General features: G+C 37.5%; 1 protein-coding gene across 17 annotated transcripts in view; it reads left to right on the forward strand.

Moving 5' to 3' along the window:
• The window catches only part of PARD3 (par-3 family cell polarity regulator), a 448,279-nt gene that overhangs the window by 253,956 nt on the left and 176,228 nt on the right, over positions 1-18,095 (forward strand). For 12 of the 17 annotated variants that reach the window (XM_033067619.1, XM_033067689.1, XM_033067626.1 and 9 more), the window contains 3 exons: positions 826-954; positions 4,807-4,845; positions 17,568-17,756. In XM_033067619.1, coding sequence (XP_032923510.1) covers positions 826-954; positions 4,807-4,845; positions 17,568-17,756 — 357 coding nt within the window. The remainder of the gene's footprint in view (positions 1-825; positions 955-4,806; positions 4,846-17,567; positions 17,757-18,095) is intronic. The other 5 variants (XM_033067653.1, XM_033067671.1, XM_033067748.1 and 2 more) reach the window with 1 other exon arrangement.

The following is an 18,095-nucleotide window of genomic DNA, read 5'->3' on the forward strand; positions in this document are numbered from 1 at the left end:
GAGGATAGCCCCCTGTAATTACTGTAATTCAAGGTAACCCAGATGACTTGGGTAGAAGGGACTGAGAAGCATTTAAGACAACAGCTATGGCATCTCACCTGTGTGAGCTGTGCTCTCTTACGAGGGGAAGAAAAAAGATGGCTTGCTGACTTCTGAGCACCATGCTCCCTAGCTTAACAAAGTTAGCTGATTTGCCTTCGTTTCCAAAATGTTTCTCAGCAAGCGAGCCTGAGATTATTCGATCTTTCTCTGGCTTCTCCCTTACTGAAGTTAGCTCACACAGTGGGAAATCCTGCATGTATTCCACACCTGCCTGTCCTGATCAGTGGCATGTGGAGGCCAAGGGATTGGACCACTGAAGAGAAGCAAGAGTAGCAACCCCAAGGTTACACGGGAAAAGAATTACTTTCTACTTTTGTCACAATTCATTGTGCTAAAGATACTTGGAAGGTATGTGTAACACCAAGACATGTGGAAACTGCCATTTTGGGATCATACATTGATTTTGCCAAAAAATACCTATGCAGACATTCTTGAAAGAAATGCTGGTAAATGGGATTAGTTGGCTTTAGAGCGTGCTGGACTATACTGTTGCTGCTGAAAAGGAGGGAAGTATAAATGTCTGGCTTGTTATTTGTATTTGTATGGGAAGGATGACCGTTTAATTCTATTAAAGGAAAGTTGTAATGTGAGCTAATAAGCAGATTTCTCCAGTGAGAGATTTTTAATACTGTCCCATATGATTCACATGACTTTTTGCTCTAAGTGTCTGCTGGTTTCCCTGTTTTGGAGTCTTACTGATGTCTAACATTTCCTTTGTTGCAGGTAAATGGAGTTGATTTAACAGGCAAAACTCAAGAAGAAGTTGTGTCCTTGCTGCGAAGTACCAAGATGGGAGGAACTGTTGCCCTTCTGATTTTTCGTCAGGAAGAGACATTCCATCCAAGGGAACTGGTGCGTAAAATAGAGAGCAGCTAAGAGATTCAGATGAGAATGATCTTGTCTCCTGTTAGTAAACATGCATGGCCAGCAATGAATATAAGAAAAAGAAAAAAAAAAGTATTTTGCTTTTTATTCAGAACATTTTACATGCATATTTTCTATTTTCTTCAGGATCTGCTATTGGAATTAAGTATTTGTTGATAATGTATAAGTGAGAGTTTTATTTTGAGTGAAAATATTTATTATAGGAGAAGCTATTGCATAGACTTTATTGGATGCATGCAGACAAGCAGATTATTTCATATCTTTCATAGGGACAAACCTATGTTAGAAAGCCTGCCATTTGTCCCACTGCTCACTAATATGTTCTCAAACATATAATATTATGCCAAAATAGGATATGTAAATACCTTTCTATCAAAAAGTGGAAAATATAAGAAGTAGTAGCCTTTTTTGAATATAAATGCAATCTCTGTGGAAAGGAAACCCTGCAGTTATTAATTTAGCAGGGCAATTCAGAAGATGTTTCTAAGGAATTTACATTAAATAGAAATAAAATGATGTTTCATACTGTACCTGCTCCACTTGCATAGTGTATATTGATAGTTCTCTGATAATTATTCAAGATAATGTCTGTTATGAAAAGGTAGACTCTGAATGGTAGCAGTCTTACTTTGTTCTGTACTCAATTAAACTGCTGAAGTTATTTATTATTTGTATTATTGTAGCTATATACAATTCTAAAATAACTTACTTGGCTGCATTATTGTAAGAAGATAGACAAATATAATTATGATGAATTAATAACTTCATTTTTTTCTATCGGATTTGTGTTATTCTGAATGCAAAGAAAATTAATTTTTGTTTGGCCATTTCAATATATAAAATATTAGCCTTTTACTTTTCAAAACTACCATTAAACCTAGGAAGTCAGAGTGGCAGGGGAGGTTGCAAATGAACCAACTTTTACCTTAAAATTCTTGAAACATGCCTTCAAGCGCTGAAGTGAAAGCTGTCATAAAGTGAAGAAAAATAAAAACTTGAAATCCTATTACACCCTATCTTATCACTGTAACAGTGAAAGCAATCTGTTTATAAGTTCCTATGGTATAATTTTCATGGCACTGCTATCTTTCATAAAGGTGAATGAAAATGCTTTTTGAGATTTCTAAATAAACTTAGAAGTAAGAAAATGTCTTAATTTTGTGTATATTATTTCTGTGGTAAAATGAGGATTTTTTAATGCATAATTTGACATGAGATTTGGTTTAAAAAATTGTAAACAAATAAATTGGTGTAAATAATGCAGAGATTTAGTAGCAATACATTATCTAGTTTTAAAATAACAGCAAGTCAGCTCCTTTGAAGGAGTTCAAGCTCAGCAGCTTCCTTGCTGTGGCTCAGGCAATCCTCTCTAAAATACTTTGGCAAAGTCCAGCCTAGGGAAGCCAGATCTTGTCGTGGCTGAAGCAGGTGGCAGGTGGGTTTTGCACTGTGTAATGAGATCAGATCTGAACTGGTGTGTTTTTCTGCATCTCCAGTTGAACAAATGGTATTGTGAGGATCTGACAGTACATGTGTGTGATGATCCTCTGTTGCATAAGGATTTGTTTGTTTGCATTCTGACACAAAGAACTCTTAGGTATGCACTGCTGACTGCTGTCAAAGAGCAGGAGCAGAATTGCTGGAGAAGGTGTTGAACTTAAAGTTGTCAAAAAGGCTGTTCTTTCTTCTCTGGTAAGAAATAATCCTTAAAAAAATAAAGCAAGTATTTTCAACCAGTTCCTCTCACTGATTTTTACTGACTTTTTGAAAAAAAAACAAAACAAATTACCCTGCCCCCCCCCAAAACAAACAAAAAAGCTAAGAAAAAAAGAAAGAAAATTAATATTGAAATAGGAAGAATGACCTGAGATCATGTCCATACACTTTTTCACATGCAGACCTTCTCTGACCACTTTGGAACAATTTGTCTTTGCATCCTTCCCCTATTTCTCTCATGTTTTCCACATTTGTGCTTTAAAATATTAACTGAATGAGATGTGTCTCAGAAACCATATGTAGAAAATCATGTTATTTGATGTTATCCATCTTATTAAGGGCAGGACTTGCTGTTGCTTACTGAGAAAATTCAATATTAAAACCATTTTATATTTGCCAAAATTTGTATAGATAGTAATCCCAATAAAAGAGGTGTTTAGATGTTATGTTTTATGTTTTGGGTTATGGCTTGTTGAATGACTTTTGAAAAAGATTAAACATTGGGTTTCTTTTAAAGTAAAATGAAGATAATAAACTTCAGGAAATTTAAGGAGTTTAATATTGCTGTTATTATCTGTAATATGAATGGAAATGTGTAAGTGTAGCTAAAATTTAGGGGATTATTGAGCTGAACCTGTTTAGATGGTACAGGATCTCTGAAGGTTGCATGGATCAGGTCAGGTATGTGTGTGTGATGATCCAGTGCAGCAGAGCACGATAAAAGTGAGGAAAATGTGGAAACAGGGAATAAAATCAAGTTGGCAGAAGTCAGCTTTTCTAATTAGTGAGAATGACCATGTTTCTCCAGAATACTGGGCATTTTATTCTTCCCACAGTTACCTAATGCCAGATAATAGGTAATGTATTAGGGCTTGTCCACACTGATGTGAGCTAGAGGCACATTGTCTCTGAAAAACCTTCTCTCCCTACTCCCTGTTTTTACAAAAGGGCCAAGGATTACTCTGGTTAAGTAGAGCTCCTGAAGCGCTGTGGTTCCCTCACATATCTTGTGAAGAGTTTCCTTGGAGCTGCTATTGACTGCATGAATCCTCTGAAGGATTGGCTTAGGATATTTAGCTTTTGAGCTGTATTCTCAGTACCAGCAGATACTGGCTGGCAGCATTAGTCTCTAGTACCCTAAGAATTAATATGTCCATTGGTACATGTGGACCTTTACATTTGCCTTGTAGTTGTCTTCATTTTTTTTGCTTACTGGTTGTTGGCTTCAGGTTGAAGCTTACTGGATGTTTGTGTTGCTGTTTTGCCACTACATTTTTGTGCTCTATCATTTGATTTTCCTGCAAAACAACCTAAAGCAAAAATATCCAGTAAACTCTAGCATTCCATTAGGGCCCAGAAGAATAGAAAAAAATGACTGGCTAGCCCAAAAGTGATCAGCCAGCCAGCACCAAGATATCTCCTGAGCTCTCAGATGGGTTTTAATATAGGTGGGTGTGGGCTTGGAAGAGCCATAGTTCCTTATGTGTGCTTCCAGAATTGGTTGTGGGATGCATTTTCCAATGGTGTGTGTTTGCCTTATGCCAAGACACAGGTGAGGAATGCAACATAGGAGAGTCCCTTCTCTGGTGCACTGAATGCATCCTCTTGTCCTGGGATATGCAGAGCTGCAGTTCTAATTCATCCAGACATGATCAGAAGGGGAATCCCTTGCTAAAATGAGAGTGGATTTTTAAAAAAATAGGTACTCATTTAAAATATTTAGAAGGGTTCATCTGGACTGTTGAGGTCATTCTCTGAAAACTTCAAAGTAGAAGGGAAATGCCAGGGGGGAACTTCCCTGAGTGAGAACTTTTCACCAGCCAGAAAATGGTGCGAGCAGTTGTGGTTCTTCCTTGGCCAGACAGTCACCTCCCTTATAACCAGGCAGAGTCATGTGCATGTGCCATAAGGACCCTGGAATTATTTCTGTTCACTTCTCATGTAGTAGTTTTTTAGACAAATTTCAGTCAGGGGTGAGATGAACACCCTTTATTTTTTACTACAACTTCACGTCAGAATTAGAGCTCTTTGTTTATCCCCTTCTGTTAGATAGTATATGTCGTATGTAGTTGTGTTCTTATTTATTTTTTTTACTTCCTTTAGAATGCAGAACAAAGCCAGTCACAAATTCCAAAGGAAACGGTAAGAGCTTTGTCTTTTCCATATGGAAGACTCCCAAATGTTTTTAAATTGATATGGCACTTCTCAATCAAAGTTTTACAGATCCTTCTTTCACCTTATATGCTGTAGATGGCTCTCTGTAGCTTTACATTTTAAATGTATTTTTAATGTAATTTCAAATACTGTTTGGAAATTATACACAATTCCCTTACTACGTATGTTCAAGTGCCATTTGAAATTACATCTCTTATATACAGCCAAGGGCCTAAAGTTAAATAAGAGTAGACTTTAGCTTGGGTTACAGCTAATTATTTAAATCATGATTATATGATAGAAATCTGAGATACAAACACAGAAATTAGTCAATTAGAATTTAAGTCTTAATTGTGTCTTCATAGCAACTCATTGTTAGTTATTTTTAAGAAACTACATGGAAGTAGTACTAAGTTTAACCTTTTGAGGGCTGCAACAGGTCTGTATGTGATATTCCAATGGGACTCTAGACTAGGTTGTGTAATGTTAATATATCTCACTTCAGTCAGTGGAATGTGATCAGTCCAATATACAATATACTAATACATCTTAAAAGTTTTTCTAAAATAAAAAGTGTATTTTATGAAATACAAACAGAGAATATAATAGGAATATTTTACCTTAAAGATATACTGGGTCTTAGTTAAAAACATGCTTGAAGAAACTCCATTCAGTTAGGTACCTATTTAAAAATTAAATAATCTAATAATTAATAATCTAAAAATCTAATACATTAGATTATGGAGATATTGAGAAGATTCAAGTTGGGATTTGAAATGAGTTAGGCTGCTGTAAAACAAAAAGAGCTTCTCTAAATCATTCAGAATATCTTACCAGCAATGGCAAGACGGTATCTGGATTAAAGAGAAAGTCATGACTAGGTAAAGATATGTAAGAGCCAACTCAGTGAGGTAATCAAGGGAATGTTGGTTGATCCTATTTATTTTTCAGGCCAGAGGAATGTAACTGTAGAAATGGGAATTTGGGTTAAATGTTACCAATATTCTCTTCTATCCTTCTGGCTTTTAGTGTCCTTCTTGCTGAAACTCATCTGCTTAAGGGCTCTGCAAAACTGTGGGTGCACCATTGTTTGAGCCATGCCTTGCAGTATCCCTTTACTGCATCTCATTAGAGGATGTGTGGTTTTATCTTGATAGGTTCTTATCACGTATTGCTGATATATAAGGAGATCAAAGATCAAAGCCCAGGATAGTATTTCTATCTGTAATCAAATACCATTGAGGAAAATTTGTGGGTGCAGCCTTATAACAGTATCCTGGTATTAGGAGTTGAAATTCCACCCCGAAGCTCATTAAGATAAAGCAGATTGCCTACAAGGTGTTTATAGAAATCAGTTGCTCATCTGTTGAAAATGTTTTGTAGCAAATTCCGTGGTGAAAACCCTTCTTCGACATTCTTGGAACCAACACCCTAACTTCATCTAAGGAAAGAACAAAACACTATGGATGTCTCCCATTTGTTCTCTTTAGATGTGGGGTAGAAAATGCTTGTTAATCAGGAGGTTGTGCAGGAGGGACAGGGAGTGCATGAGTAGCTAGGGATTTCTGAAAAAAACAGCTACAAAGCCCTAGCAAGCCTTGAAAATATGGGACTGAATTGGAAAACATATGAAGACTGAGTAACATATGGTTACTGAGGGAATGAAGCTAGAAACCTAATCAATACAGAAAAAATTTGCCTAATGTATTGGGTTTTTCATTCATTATCCTTGGGATTTTTTGTTATTTATGTAAAGGCTCAGAACAACAGTGATTGATAGTAGGGACACTAGATTTACTGACTCCAGTATGTGAATAAAAAATGGGACTAAATGTGAAAGGTTTTGGTGGGTATTCGTAATGCACAATGCTTTTGTACTTACGTTCCTTGTTCCCATCTACTTAACTTTGGATAAGTGTGATACCTCAATTTTACAGAACTAATTTTCCTGAGCTGCACATTAATAATACAGTCACACATTCTTTATTATTATTTTTGAAAGTATTTCTCATCGCTTTCCTTTATTCTCCTTGGTTCTGCCTCAATACCTATTTATTTCTCCTCTGTCTACTTTTCAGGTCTTTGAGATTTCTAATCTCGCAATTTCTATTTCTGTGCCTACTCTGATCTTTGTGCTGTTAGCAGTGAGGTTTTAGTCTCCAAGTGTCAAGGACTTGATTGTAGAAAGCAAAGCAAAAAAAAAACAACCAACAGAAGAGCATGATAAAGGCAGTGAAGCTATAGAAATGAGAGAGGTGGAATGCGAGTCTGTTTTTCATTTAAAGGCAAAATGGTTGTGGGGTTTTTTGTTGTTGCTTTTATGTCTTTGTGGAGAAATAGCAGGAAAATACACCTTTGAAATAAAAAAAAATAATAAAAAATTAAAAAAAACTCCCATGAAAGTAGAAGGCTTAAAATAAAATCGCTAAATATCAAGCCTAACTTACCATTCTTTGCTCAGGTGTTGCCTTCATGTAACTGTTACTTTGAAATGGTAAATTTCATGAAAATTGTGGCACTTGGATGCAGTAGTTAGTCCTCATTAAGGTAATAAAAGAAAACCTTGAAGGCAATTTTTTCTTAATTTGTGGCCTGAAATTCTTGACAGAGTTATTCCCTACATCCCTACAGCCTATATAAGAAAGCATATGAATTCAGTTTTTTTATGCACCATCACAGAATACAGATTCTCAATCCTAAACTTCAATATGAGAAGATTTTGTAATTTGATAGGCTCACACAATTTAAGCTCTGCTCTCCAGTTTTACATAAATGCAAATTGCCGGTGCAGCTTCAGCTTCTATCCAGCAACTGTGCCCTGTTGAAAACAGGACTGGTGTTTTTACCTTCTGCTGTCCTTATGAACAGAGCCATTGCTCTGTTTCCTCATGAAGCAAGGAAATCTCCTGTATCTTAGTTGAAAGGTTGTTTCACTCAGCCATGAGTTTGTGCCTTTTGTATAGCTGATGACAGCATGGAACAGATGCACCTATTGCTAAACAGGGTGGTTATTTGGAATGTAGGAAATTGACTGTAATATGAAAAAACTATTAATTTATCATTATTACATTTCTGTTTCTAAGCATAATTATCTTAATCCTGTTACAGTGCATTGAAATGAACTGTTAATTATGCTATGTAAAACATCTGCCAATTAATTTTTCCTCATACTCTTTGAAGGTTGATAGTGTTTCAGTAATATTTTACTTTTACAATTGTCATTCACTGTTTGTTTTCTGAATTCAAAACCAGCAAGTTAACTTTCATGTAAGCCTAATGCTACAAAAATAATAATTATCATATGAGTAAGTATTTTCTAAGTGTTTTTTACTGATAAGAAGAGATTCAGAGTTAGAATTCAGGATTTCATTTCGTGAGTGTTGCACTCAGTAGCATGGAAAGCTTCAGTTTTCTGTTCTCATTTGTTTTTCTGTCAAATTGCTGTAAGTGAGCAGAATGTTATGAATTTAAGTGAGTGCAGGATTCGTAACAGTGACATAACAAGAGTGGTTGGTGTGTTGGAACAATATATAAATGATTAGCAGCACTGATAGAAATTGCAAATGGGATTGTTTTTTATTTTCTTCTGAACCCAAACATTTGATACTTCAGTTCTTTTCTAAATTTCACTTTGATCACTGTGTTTTTTCAGATCCAATTGCTGTTCTTGCCATATTCTTCTGTGTGTGATTCTGAGTAAATTAGCTAGCTACCCTTTTCATGCAAGACTTCACTGCCTATAGGAAATGGGTGATACTGGTCAGAGGCATTTTGCAAGAACTTATGAATAGTTACTTTTGTACACTTTTTGTTGATAAATTTTCATATTGTGAGTATGAGAGGCAATACTAGCAAATGCCTAGAAGAACATGATTTGTATTGATTGTTGGATAGAAAATTCTTGTGGAAAAAAAAGCACAGTCAGTGTTGAGCTTTAAGAGGATGTGTTCTGAGTGCATGGATGTTTGTCTTTTGCTCAAAAGCTGTTTGTATTACTTCAAGATACCTAGTCACTGGGGATTATCCATAGATATTTTTTAAAAGCTGTAATAAGTTCCCACCACTTCCTGTTTAGCACCTATGTAGAACTTCAGGCTGCTGATCCAAATGTCTGAACATTGAGCCAAGATCATAGATAGACTAATGTCAGACTATACCACCAACAGTGCTCTTATCAATAGGTAGAGAATTTTATTGAAGGAGGATATGTCTGACTGATGCTTAAGCTGATGCTGTTATTTCCTCCATGGTTCATAGGAATGCTGCAGATATATTTTCTATCTTTTAATCTTATAATCATACAAGGCACAAGGGTGATTACAATGTCTTGAAAGCATTTTTAGTTCAATTTTGAGTGGTTTCAGCTAATAATTTAAATAAAGTTTTGGCATAAGAAATAGATCACTGCCCATATGAAAGAAATAGGTGGTGAATGTGTAATTTCTGCAAGGTACTGCTGTGGATTCAGTCTTTTACCACAGAGATAGTCTAGTATTAAATAGCATGTTCTGGCACATTTATGACTGGAGAGAAGACATTAATTCCTAGTGAATAATTAATACAACAGTTAAGTGGCTGTGATCATGAATGCTTTTTGACCAGTCTGAATTTCCTGGAACGTTCAGTGATAAGCCACATAAACTTCTGCATAATGCAGCGCTTAGAATTGACCCTCAGGCTCGGTTTTGGCTGTTAGCAGCTGGTGATTCACCTGGGATGTGGTGTGGCACATTTAAACTGGCCTTGTGCAGGCTGCTGTGGCTGCATTCTGAACGCTGGCATTGAAGACTTTCTGAAAAATTCCCATTTTCATGGAAGACAACATATGTGTCCCTCCACCTTGACAGGGTTAAGTGACACCATTGCAGAGTCATCCAGAAGCCACACCTATTTGTACAAACTTGTTGATTTGGTGCAAACCTTGTTTTACTGCATCATTGCCTTTAAACTCTTCATGTTGATTCTACCTTAATATTAAATGCAGGGAAAATAGTGAGATGAAATGGTTTGCCATGGTTGCCTGAAAGTCAGCAGCAGAAGTAGGAGAAAGACACGGATCCCTCCAAGGTGCTTCATACTGGCTCCACTTCATGGGGAATCTGTTTTTCTTGCCTTGGGTTTCTACAAAGGCATTATTTCTCTTTCAACTTGTTTTTCCTGTCTGTCATTTCCAGACACTAGCTCTTTCTTCAGTCTTTCAGGTCTTGTAAATCCAATAGGCCAGTGGGAGAAGTATAAGGATTTTTAGGGAGCTCTGTCATTTGTGTGTTGGGCATTGAAGTTTTTCTTGAAGAAGGGATAGTGCAGAGAACTGTAGCTTTATAGGCTTCTTTGGCAGAACAGACACCTGCTGTGTACCTAATCCCTTGGCTTTCACTTCTCTAGGATAAGCAAAGTGTAAAGAAACGGGTTTAGCATTACAATCACATGTTTATGTTTCAGGACATACAGTAGGAACAAAGTTTGATCAGGAGCAGCAGTTTTGAACAGAGTATGTTTGCCTGAATAAAGTACAGTCATTATGGTACCTGCAACAGACTAGTCCCTGTAAGAATTTCTGAGATTAAGAACCAACAGAATGTAATTTTAATGGTCTGATTAATTTTTGAAATGTAGAATCTTATTTGATTAAACCAGTTTCTATGGCAGTCCAGATCAGAGTGTTGGCATTAAGGAGGGTAATGTATAGACGAGCAATCGACTTCTTATAGAGAGGAGTAATAAACATGTGGATGTACTTAAACATGGGCTTTTGCAGAGCCTTGATTTCCATTCTAAATGAAAATCACATGCTAGAATTTTTGTACTTTGGAAAAGCATTTAATTTTTTCCTAAATCTTATCTTAATCCATCCAAACCTTTAAACTGAAGTTATTTTTTGCATGTGGAACATCTTTTTTGATATTAAATTAAATCCTTAAAGTGGACACAACAGGAAAGGCAGTGGGGCTGTTTTACAGTACATTCATAAGCTAGCATTTTTGCCTATAAATACTTAGGAAAGTTAATCCACATCTAATATACAAAAAACTCTTCCTTGATGGGATTAAGATTAAAGGAGAGCACATTTCCCATAAAATCTCAGAATTCAGATCTAGTTTTTTGATATTTAGCAGCTGCTGTTTGATTTGAATTAATGCAATCTTTGCCAGATGTGACATATTAACTTTGCTAATATAAATAATAAGTCTCTGTATAAGAGCAAATAAGATTCATTAGTGTTTATCAAACATATGACAGATATTAAAATTCTTAGCCTAGGAGAAGCTAGAAAAAAAGCAAGCATCAGAATTCTGGCTGTTTTGTTGGCTTAAGCCCTGTATCATTTTATAACCAGGTAAGTAGACACTTTAGGCTCTCAAAATCTGTGATGCAACACAACTGTTTAATCTAAAAAAAAAAAAAGAAAGATAAATGGCCTTGTATTTCAGGAGAAAACTGGGTTGTAGTGTGCATGCCACTACTGGATCAGTAGGCAGGATCTTCTCTGCTTATTGGCTTGCTCTAGTTATGTTTTTCATTAATGCCTACCTTGGTGGGATGCACCAGGTCTCCTCCCAGGGAGGGGCCTCAGCTGCTCTTAGGGAGGTGTGTTTCAGCTACTTACATTGCTCTGTTTTCAGTACCTCCAGCAGTAATACATTCCATTTTTATAACTACTAAACATTACCCCCCACAAAACAGTTGTTGACCAAAGAAGCTGTTTTGTTTCCTTAGAGCTGTTTGTTTTATATATTCTACATTTGTATATCCGATGGCATAGGATGAGAGTGATTCACCATTTTTTTGTGTACCTCAGTTTAGAGGGTGGCCTGGTAAGACAGCAGTATCACCTACCTAACTTGGAGGACAAAACAGTTTGAGTCATCTCTGATGTTAGAATGTCTTTGTGCAATAGCTAAGTGAAATCCCTTCTCTTGCATGTATCCTGTCCCATTCTATTTTGTTACAATAATACAGAGACAAGTTTTGTTGGTTTCCCAGACTAGAAGGCTTATGATTCCTTAGTATGGTGGGTACCTTATCAGAAAGGATTAAATAATGGATGCTGTATTAAAATCTTCTAACGACTGAAATAACTTGGAAAAAGCTGTTATGGTAGGTTGGAATTCCCCATTATTGGAACCCAATGGTTAAACTTTGGATTTTGCAATTTCTAGTTCTTTTACAGCCTGCACTTCCTAGAGAGCTCTTAGATCTACCGGCCTCATCTCTTGAGAACTTCAGGTTTTTCATCTAAATAAACTGTAAAGAGAGAAGACACATTTGTGAGGAAAAGGCTGATTAACAAAATAGTATTTAAACAGAGGCTAACAGGGCTGTAATGTCAGAAGGCTGGGCACAACAGAGCTTAAGAGAGGTAAATTGAATAATCAATGGGGTCATTCAAGTTGTTAGGTAGTGTTTGTGCTGTAGTGAATTAATCATATGAATGTCATTGTTGTGTATATATATACTGATATAAGGGGTGTTGTATGTGTACATGCATATACATGTGCATTCAAGAGCTCTGTAAAAGTTTTCATGTACATGTGTTCATATGGATATACAGGTTACCCTTCAAGAGTGGAGATGCAGAGCTTTATTGGTCGCTCTGTGAAAGGGAACAGGAGCACATTTTTGTACACAGAATCACAAAGTAATGTGCAAACAAGTTTCAGTGACAGTAACTGCTGAGAAGGCAGCAGGTCTAAGCTTGCAAGAGAATGAACTTACTGGAGAGAGTGCTGCCAGATTTGTAGCAGCAGTGAGTCACTTAGGAAACCTGTCCTAACTTGACTGAAAATTGCTTCCCCCGTTAGGTGGGAGTAAGGTTTTCTTTGCTGTTCAGTTTCTGTTTTCACCTATCTCATACTGCTTACTCACCAGCTGAACCCTGATGAGGTCCTGCAAAGGGAAGAAGTGCCAAGCAATAGCGTGTAAAACACGAACCCCCAGCCAGTCGAGAGAGGCGATTGTCCTGCTGTGCTCCTCAGTGATGTGGCCTCACCTTGGAAATTGTGTGAAGTTTTGGGAAAAGAAAGTTCTCAAGCTATTAGAGAGTGTCCAAAGAAGAGCAACTGGGATGGTGAAGGGCCTTGAGGGGAAGCTGTCTGAGGAGCAGCTGAGATCACTTAGTCTGTTCAGCCTGGAGAAGAGGAGAGACATTATTGTGGTCTTCAGCATCCTCCCAAGGGGGACAGGAGGGGCAGGCACTGATCTCTGTGGTGACAGTGACAGGACACGAGGGAATGGCCTGAAGTTGTGTCAGGGGAGGTTTACGTTGGATATCAGGAAAAGATTCTTCACCCAGAGGGTGGTTGGGCCCTGGAACAGGCTCCACAGGGCAGAGTTCCAGAGGTGTTTGGACAGTGCTCACAGGCACAGGGTGTGACTACTGGACTGTCCTGTGCAGGGCCAGGGGTTCGACTTGATGATCTCTGAGGGTCCCTTCCAACACAACATATTGTGTAATTCTGTGATAACAGGATAAAGAGGAGATGCTGTTGCTAGTATGATGAGAAAGCTAATGGCACTCTAACTGTCGATGTCTATTTTAATGTTGTTTATAAAATTAAATCTGATTTTATGATCAGATCAGAATTTACGTAGAAGATAATGTTATGTGGAAGAGAAAAACAATCCCTCCCTTTAGCTTGCAGCTTTTTTTTAAACCTCTGTATATATCAAAACACTGCTGTAAGGTTGCTCTAGTCAGTAAGTTTATCTTTAAATTTACGATATATTTGTGTTGTATTTAAAAAGCGAAAAACTTATCTCAAATGTCGTTTAGCATAAATTGATGCTAAATACGATTTTGAAGCCAAAAAAGTCACCTACATATTTTATCACCAATCAAATTTTTATTGCAAATTACATACTTGAGCAGCTTCATTCATCCAGCTGAAGTCATTTCAGATGACCTTTTCCTCAACAGCCTCTGTCTGAACAGAATATTGTTTTGCTGTTAATTGTTTTGGACATAGTGTGTGAAAAATCTTAAGGGAGTTGAATTTTGTTGTTCAGGGTTCACAGTACATAATTTTGCTTGCATGTTTACTGCTGGCCTGTCAAAATATATGACGGAGTAAATTTCTCCTACAGATCAATTAATCATGAAAATAGTGTTGAGGTGTTTGATTGACATAGTGAAGCTGTTAATTTAAAGAGTATCAAGATCAAATGGAAACTACTGCAATTAAGAAGTGACTCTGTTCTCAGCTGAATATTTTTAGTGCTGCGTTTTAGATTTTTTGTGTATTTTTATGCTGTCTCATGGATGTATGAGGGAATTTCTGTGATTTGTTACATTTAAATACTTAATGTTCCACACAATTTCAGTGCAAATTTTATTTTTTTTATAATAGTGTTTTTATATTGATTAGAGAGAGTTGCTGTACATGTAATGTTTCTTCTGTACTCTAATGGTCTTTGCAGAACAAAGGATTCAGTCATTATGAGATTTTGCTGAGGGTTTTTTTTGTTTTGTTTGCATCTTTATAACTTTGGTTCCAACTACTGTGGTAGCAGGCTAAAAATCTTCCTGCTCATTTCTCTGTGAATGGCTCCTTTATGACATGCTTAGAGGTTCCTGGTCACTATATGGTGGTGTTCCAAGGTTTGCATTATGAAATTATGTTCAGTATATCATACATAATAGGGCCTTCTTTGATACCATGGTGGCACAAATGCTAAATTTACTGCTTTCATATCCATAGCCCTTCAAAGTTTATAGTTCAGTTTTTATTTGAAAGCCAGATCTTTCACATTTATTGCACTTTTTTTTTTTGCTCTACATTCAAGCATATGATACTGACAGGTGTCACATGGAATCTAGAGAGCAAAAAGCTTCTTATGTCCCTAAAATTCCAGACACAGATATGGTGGTAAAACAAGTGTGCTTAGGTGGGAAAAAATGTGGATACCCCATGAAGTCCCTAAAGAAATTTACCCAGAGCCTAGTAAGGGTAATTTTCTTCCTTGGATGAGTTGAGCAATTTTCTCATGCCTTCAGTACTTCTGAAGTAGCACTGATCCAGTGCTGAGGCTGCTGTTTCTCATTTTTTCATGAGCATGATCTGCTCACTCATGTACAGCTGCTAAGGAGTAATTTGTTCCAGGTTTTGGCCTCATGTTTCACCTGTGCAGTCAGGTGTCTGTAGCCTGATATTGCTTTATTTCCTTATTCAAGATTGCAGGAAACAATCAAGCCTAAGCCTCATATTAAAACCAGTGTAAGTGCTAGTAATGCAGCTCTTTGGTCTCACTGAAGAGAAGTAGGGTAGAGGCCATTAGCCAGGGCTTTGGGAATGCTTATGAGATGCTTATTCCAATTGACCTTTTGTCATATAGAAATGCCTCTGACAGGCTATGCAAGGAAGTGGTTTAGTTCTCTGCCCTGGAAGGGAGACTGCTTTGCCTGAAGTTTTGGTGGATTTTTTTTAAGATTAGAAAATACTGGAGCAAGAGAACAATTGATTTTAAATTTATGTAAACAGCAGGAAAGAAAAATTCAATAAGCATATCTGCTTTCTTTGATAGGCCACACATCCTACCTTGGCTTTATCTCTCTTTTGACTAGGAAGCTTTATTCCTACTACTGTTTATTAAGGAATATGGAAGTGATCAGTGTTACAGAAATTATAAAGTAGCATGCATCTGTCTCAGATTGTTTTATTCTGCAGCCCCTTGACGAACGTGGATTCAAGTGTGTGTTGAGGATAGTGCTTCTGTGAGCCAAGCAGGAAAATTAGGGTGGCAATTTTCCCATAATTTGGGAAACATCTTTTAGATAGAATGTTTTTCAAGGGACACAATACACCTTTCCATTCCTTACAGCTAGCTTTGGTTATGCTGTTTCATGTGGCCAAGAGATGTGTTTGAATAGTGGGATTCACAAGCAAGCCAACCTAGTTATGGCACATTGATAGAGGGTGTAAATTTTCTTTTTTTCGTTTTCTTTTTTTCTTTTTTTTCTTTTTTTCTTTGTTTTTCTTTTTTTTTTCTTTTTTTTAATGAACCACTGTGCTTAGTTATGAACAAAAGGAGTCTAGTGCAAAGGCAGGGGCTGGTGAACACATGAAGGTTCATGTTTTTAACTAGGTGGGAAAAGACAGAGCTCCTGTTTTTCTTCCCTCAGCTGTTGCAGCTCTCTCAGCAGTCTGACTGCCTTCCCATATGACATTTTTGCACCGCATTTTTAGGTCAATGGTGACACAACTAGCATGCTTGTGCCCAAACTGATCATCTCAGTCTGCTGTACTCCACATGGCTTTCACATCTATCTTTGCCATAGGCTGTGTTTGCATTTCCTCAAGTCTTAAGAAACAGGGACAGCTCAGCGGCGCACATTAACTTCTCATACGTCTTCTCACTCATATGAGTGAGCTTTGCAAATAGATCAGTGATGTGGGAAAAGCTGGTATAAAATCAGTGTCAGAAACAGAGGTGACATGTTGCTAAGATTAAAAAAATTTAGCCAGATTAATTCTTCCAGAGAAGAACTGCCGATGCTGGACATTTGAGTGTGTATTCAGCTGTATGTTCTCTTACTCTTTCTCTTTCATGTGGGTGAAAAAAACCCCAGCTCAGCTGGATTCACAAGCATTATTTTGCAGAGAATTGCCTTTAAGGGCATGACTTTTTTCTTTAATTGATAAAGTTATAACCAAAAGTGGTTATAACCACTTTGTTAGATTCGAAAGAGGATCAGAATCAAGTGAACAGCAGCTACTGTAAAGGGTAGGGCTGGTGAACAGCCGGTCCCTCTTGTTCCTCCCTTTGGCAGCACTCTCTTGTTCATGAGCACTGCTCTTCAGGGCATGGCCACTTTCATTCCTGGGTGTTGTGCCCATGCTGCTGCCCCATGAGTGTCACTGCTCTGTGGGGACACTGCAGAGCCTCCGGTCCCAGCCTGTTGCCACCCTGAACTTGGCAGGAGATGAAGTGTGAAGCTGACCCCTGTGCTTGTATGACTTTTGGATGCATGGATGGGTGTCACTGAGCAGCTCCTTGCTGGCAGCAGTGGCAGGCCTGTGACTGTAAGTCATGGTGCTTAAAACCTGGGATTATCCCAACTAGACTAAAATTGGGTATTGAGGACAACAAAGATCCAGAGGGGTGGGTAAGAGGACAGAGGTGAAGGACAGAGCTGGGAAAGACAGGAAAATTGGTACTGAGAGCTGGATTTGATGATAAACCTGGCAACAGCAGAGAGATGTACTGTTGCTGATCCCAGCTGTGTAGTTTTCTGTTTTTTCCTAACAGAGATAATTTTAAATAAAATGAAGTGAACATGTAATTATTGAATCAAATTTTCTTGCACTTAGTTTCTCCCTAAGACTGCAAAGCTCTGTAGATGATGGTGGTATTTTAAAAATTCTGCAGATTTTCAAGTAGGAAAATATTTCTGATAAAGCTCTCTTTTGGCTAATGAAATAGCAGCTTGCCTGTGAGTTAGTATTGATGGCAGATTCAGTAATGGCATGTGATGCAATTACTTTACTAGAGAGAGAAGCACTTAGACACAAATTTAAGATATTTCTGAACCTAGGCATCAGCTGGAGGTGATTGAAAATACACTATTTCTGCACATTTCTTCTCATAATTACTGTGGAAAATATTGTGGCATTGTAGTAAAAAGCAGAGAGTTTAGAATGCTAATAGCTGTAGGGGGAAGAGAATTCCCAAAGAAATGCTATTTTATAATCCCATGCTAATCTCCCCAACAGAAAGCAGAAGAAGAGGAGCTTGTCCTCACACCTGATGGCACCAGGGAATTCCTGACTTTTGAGGTTCCACTGAATGACTCTGGGTCAGCTGGGCTTGGCGTGAGTGTCAAAGGTAACCGGTCAAAAGAAAACCACGCTGATTTAGGAATCTTCGTCAAGTCCATTATTAATGGTGGAGCAGCATCCAAGGTAAGAGGGAATATTTGTGGGAATATCTGTGTACTTTGGTCTCTCAGTTTGGAATTTGTACTTCCAGTTTTCCATAAGTTATTTTGAAAATAACCATAAATCGAAAATGAATGGGTTCTCTAGTGTTCTTCAATTATGCCATCAGAGGTAACATTCAGATTTCTGCTCACATGTTTGCACGTCCCAGGATTTAAACAGCCCTAACAGAATTGGGAAGGAATGAGCTGTCTCTGGTGCAGTTCCATTAGTATGCCATTTGAGCAAACAGGTTATGATAATAGCTTTCAGTGCAAGTCTATAATTGGAATAGACATTTCCTATAGTGGCTGCAATGGAAGC

This window comes from Catharus ustulatus, chromosome 1, assembly GCF_009819885.2.
Source record: "Catharus ustulatus isolate bCatUst1 chromosome 1, bCatUst1.pri.v2, whole genome shotgun sequence".
Lineage (NCBI taxonomy): Eukaryota > Metazoa > Chordata > Aves > Passeriformes > Turdidae > Catharus > Catharus ustulatus.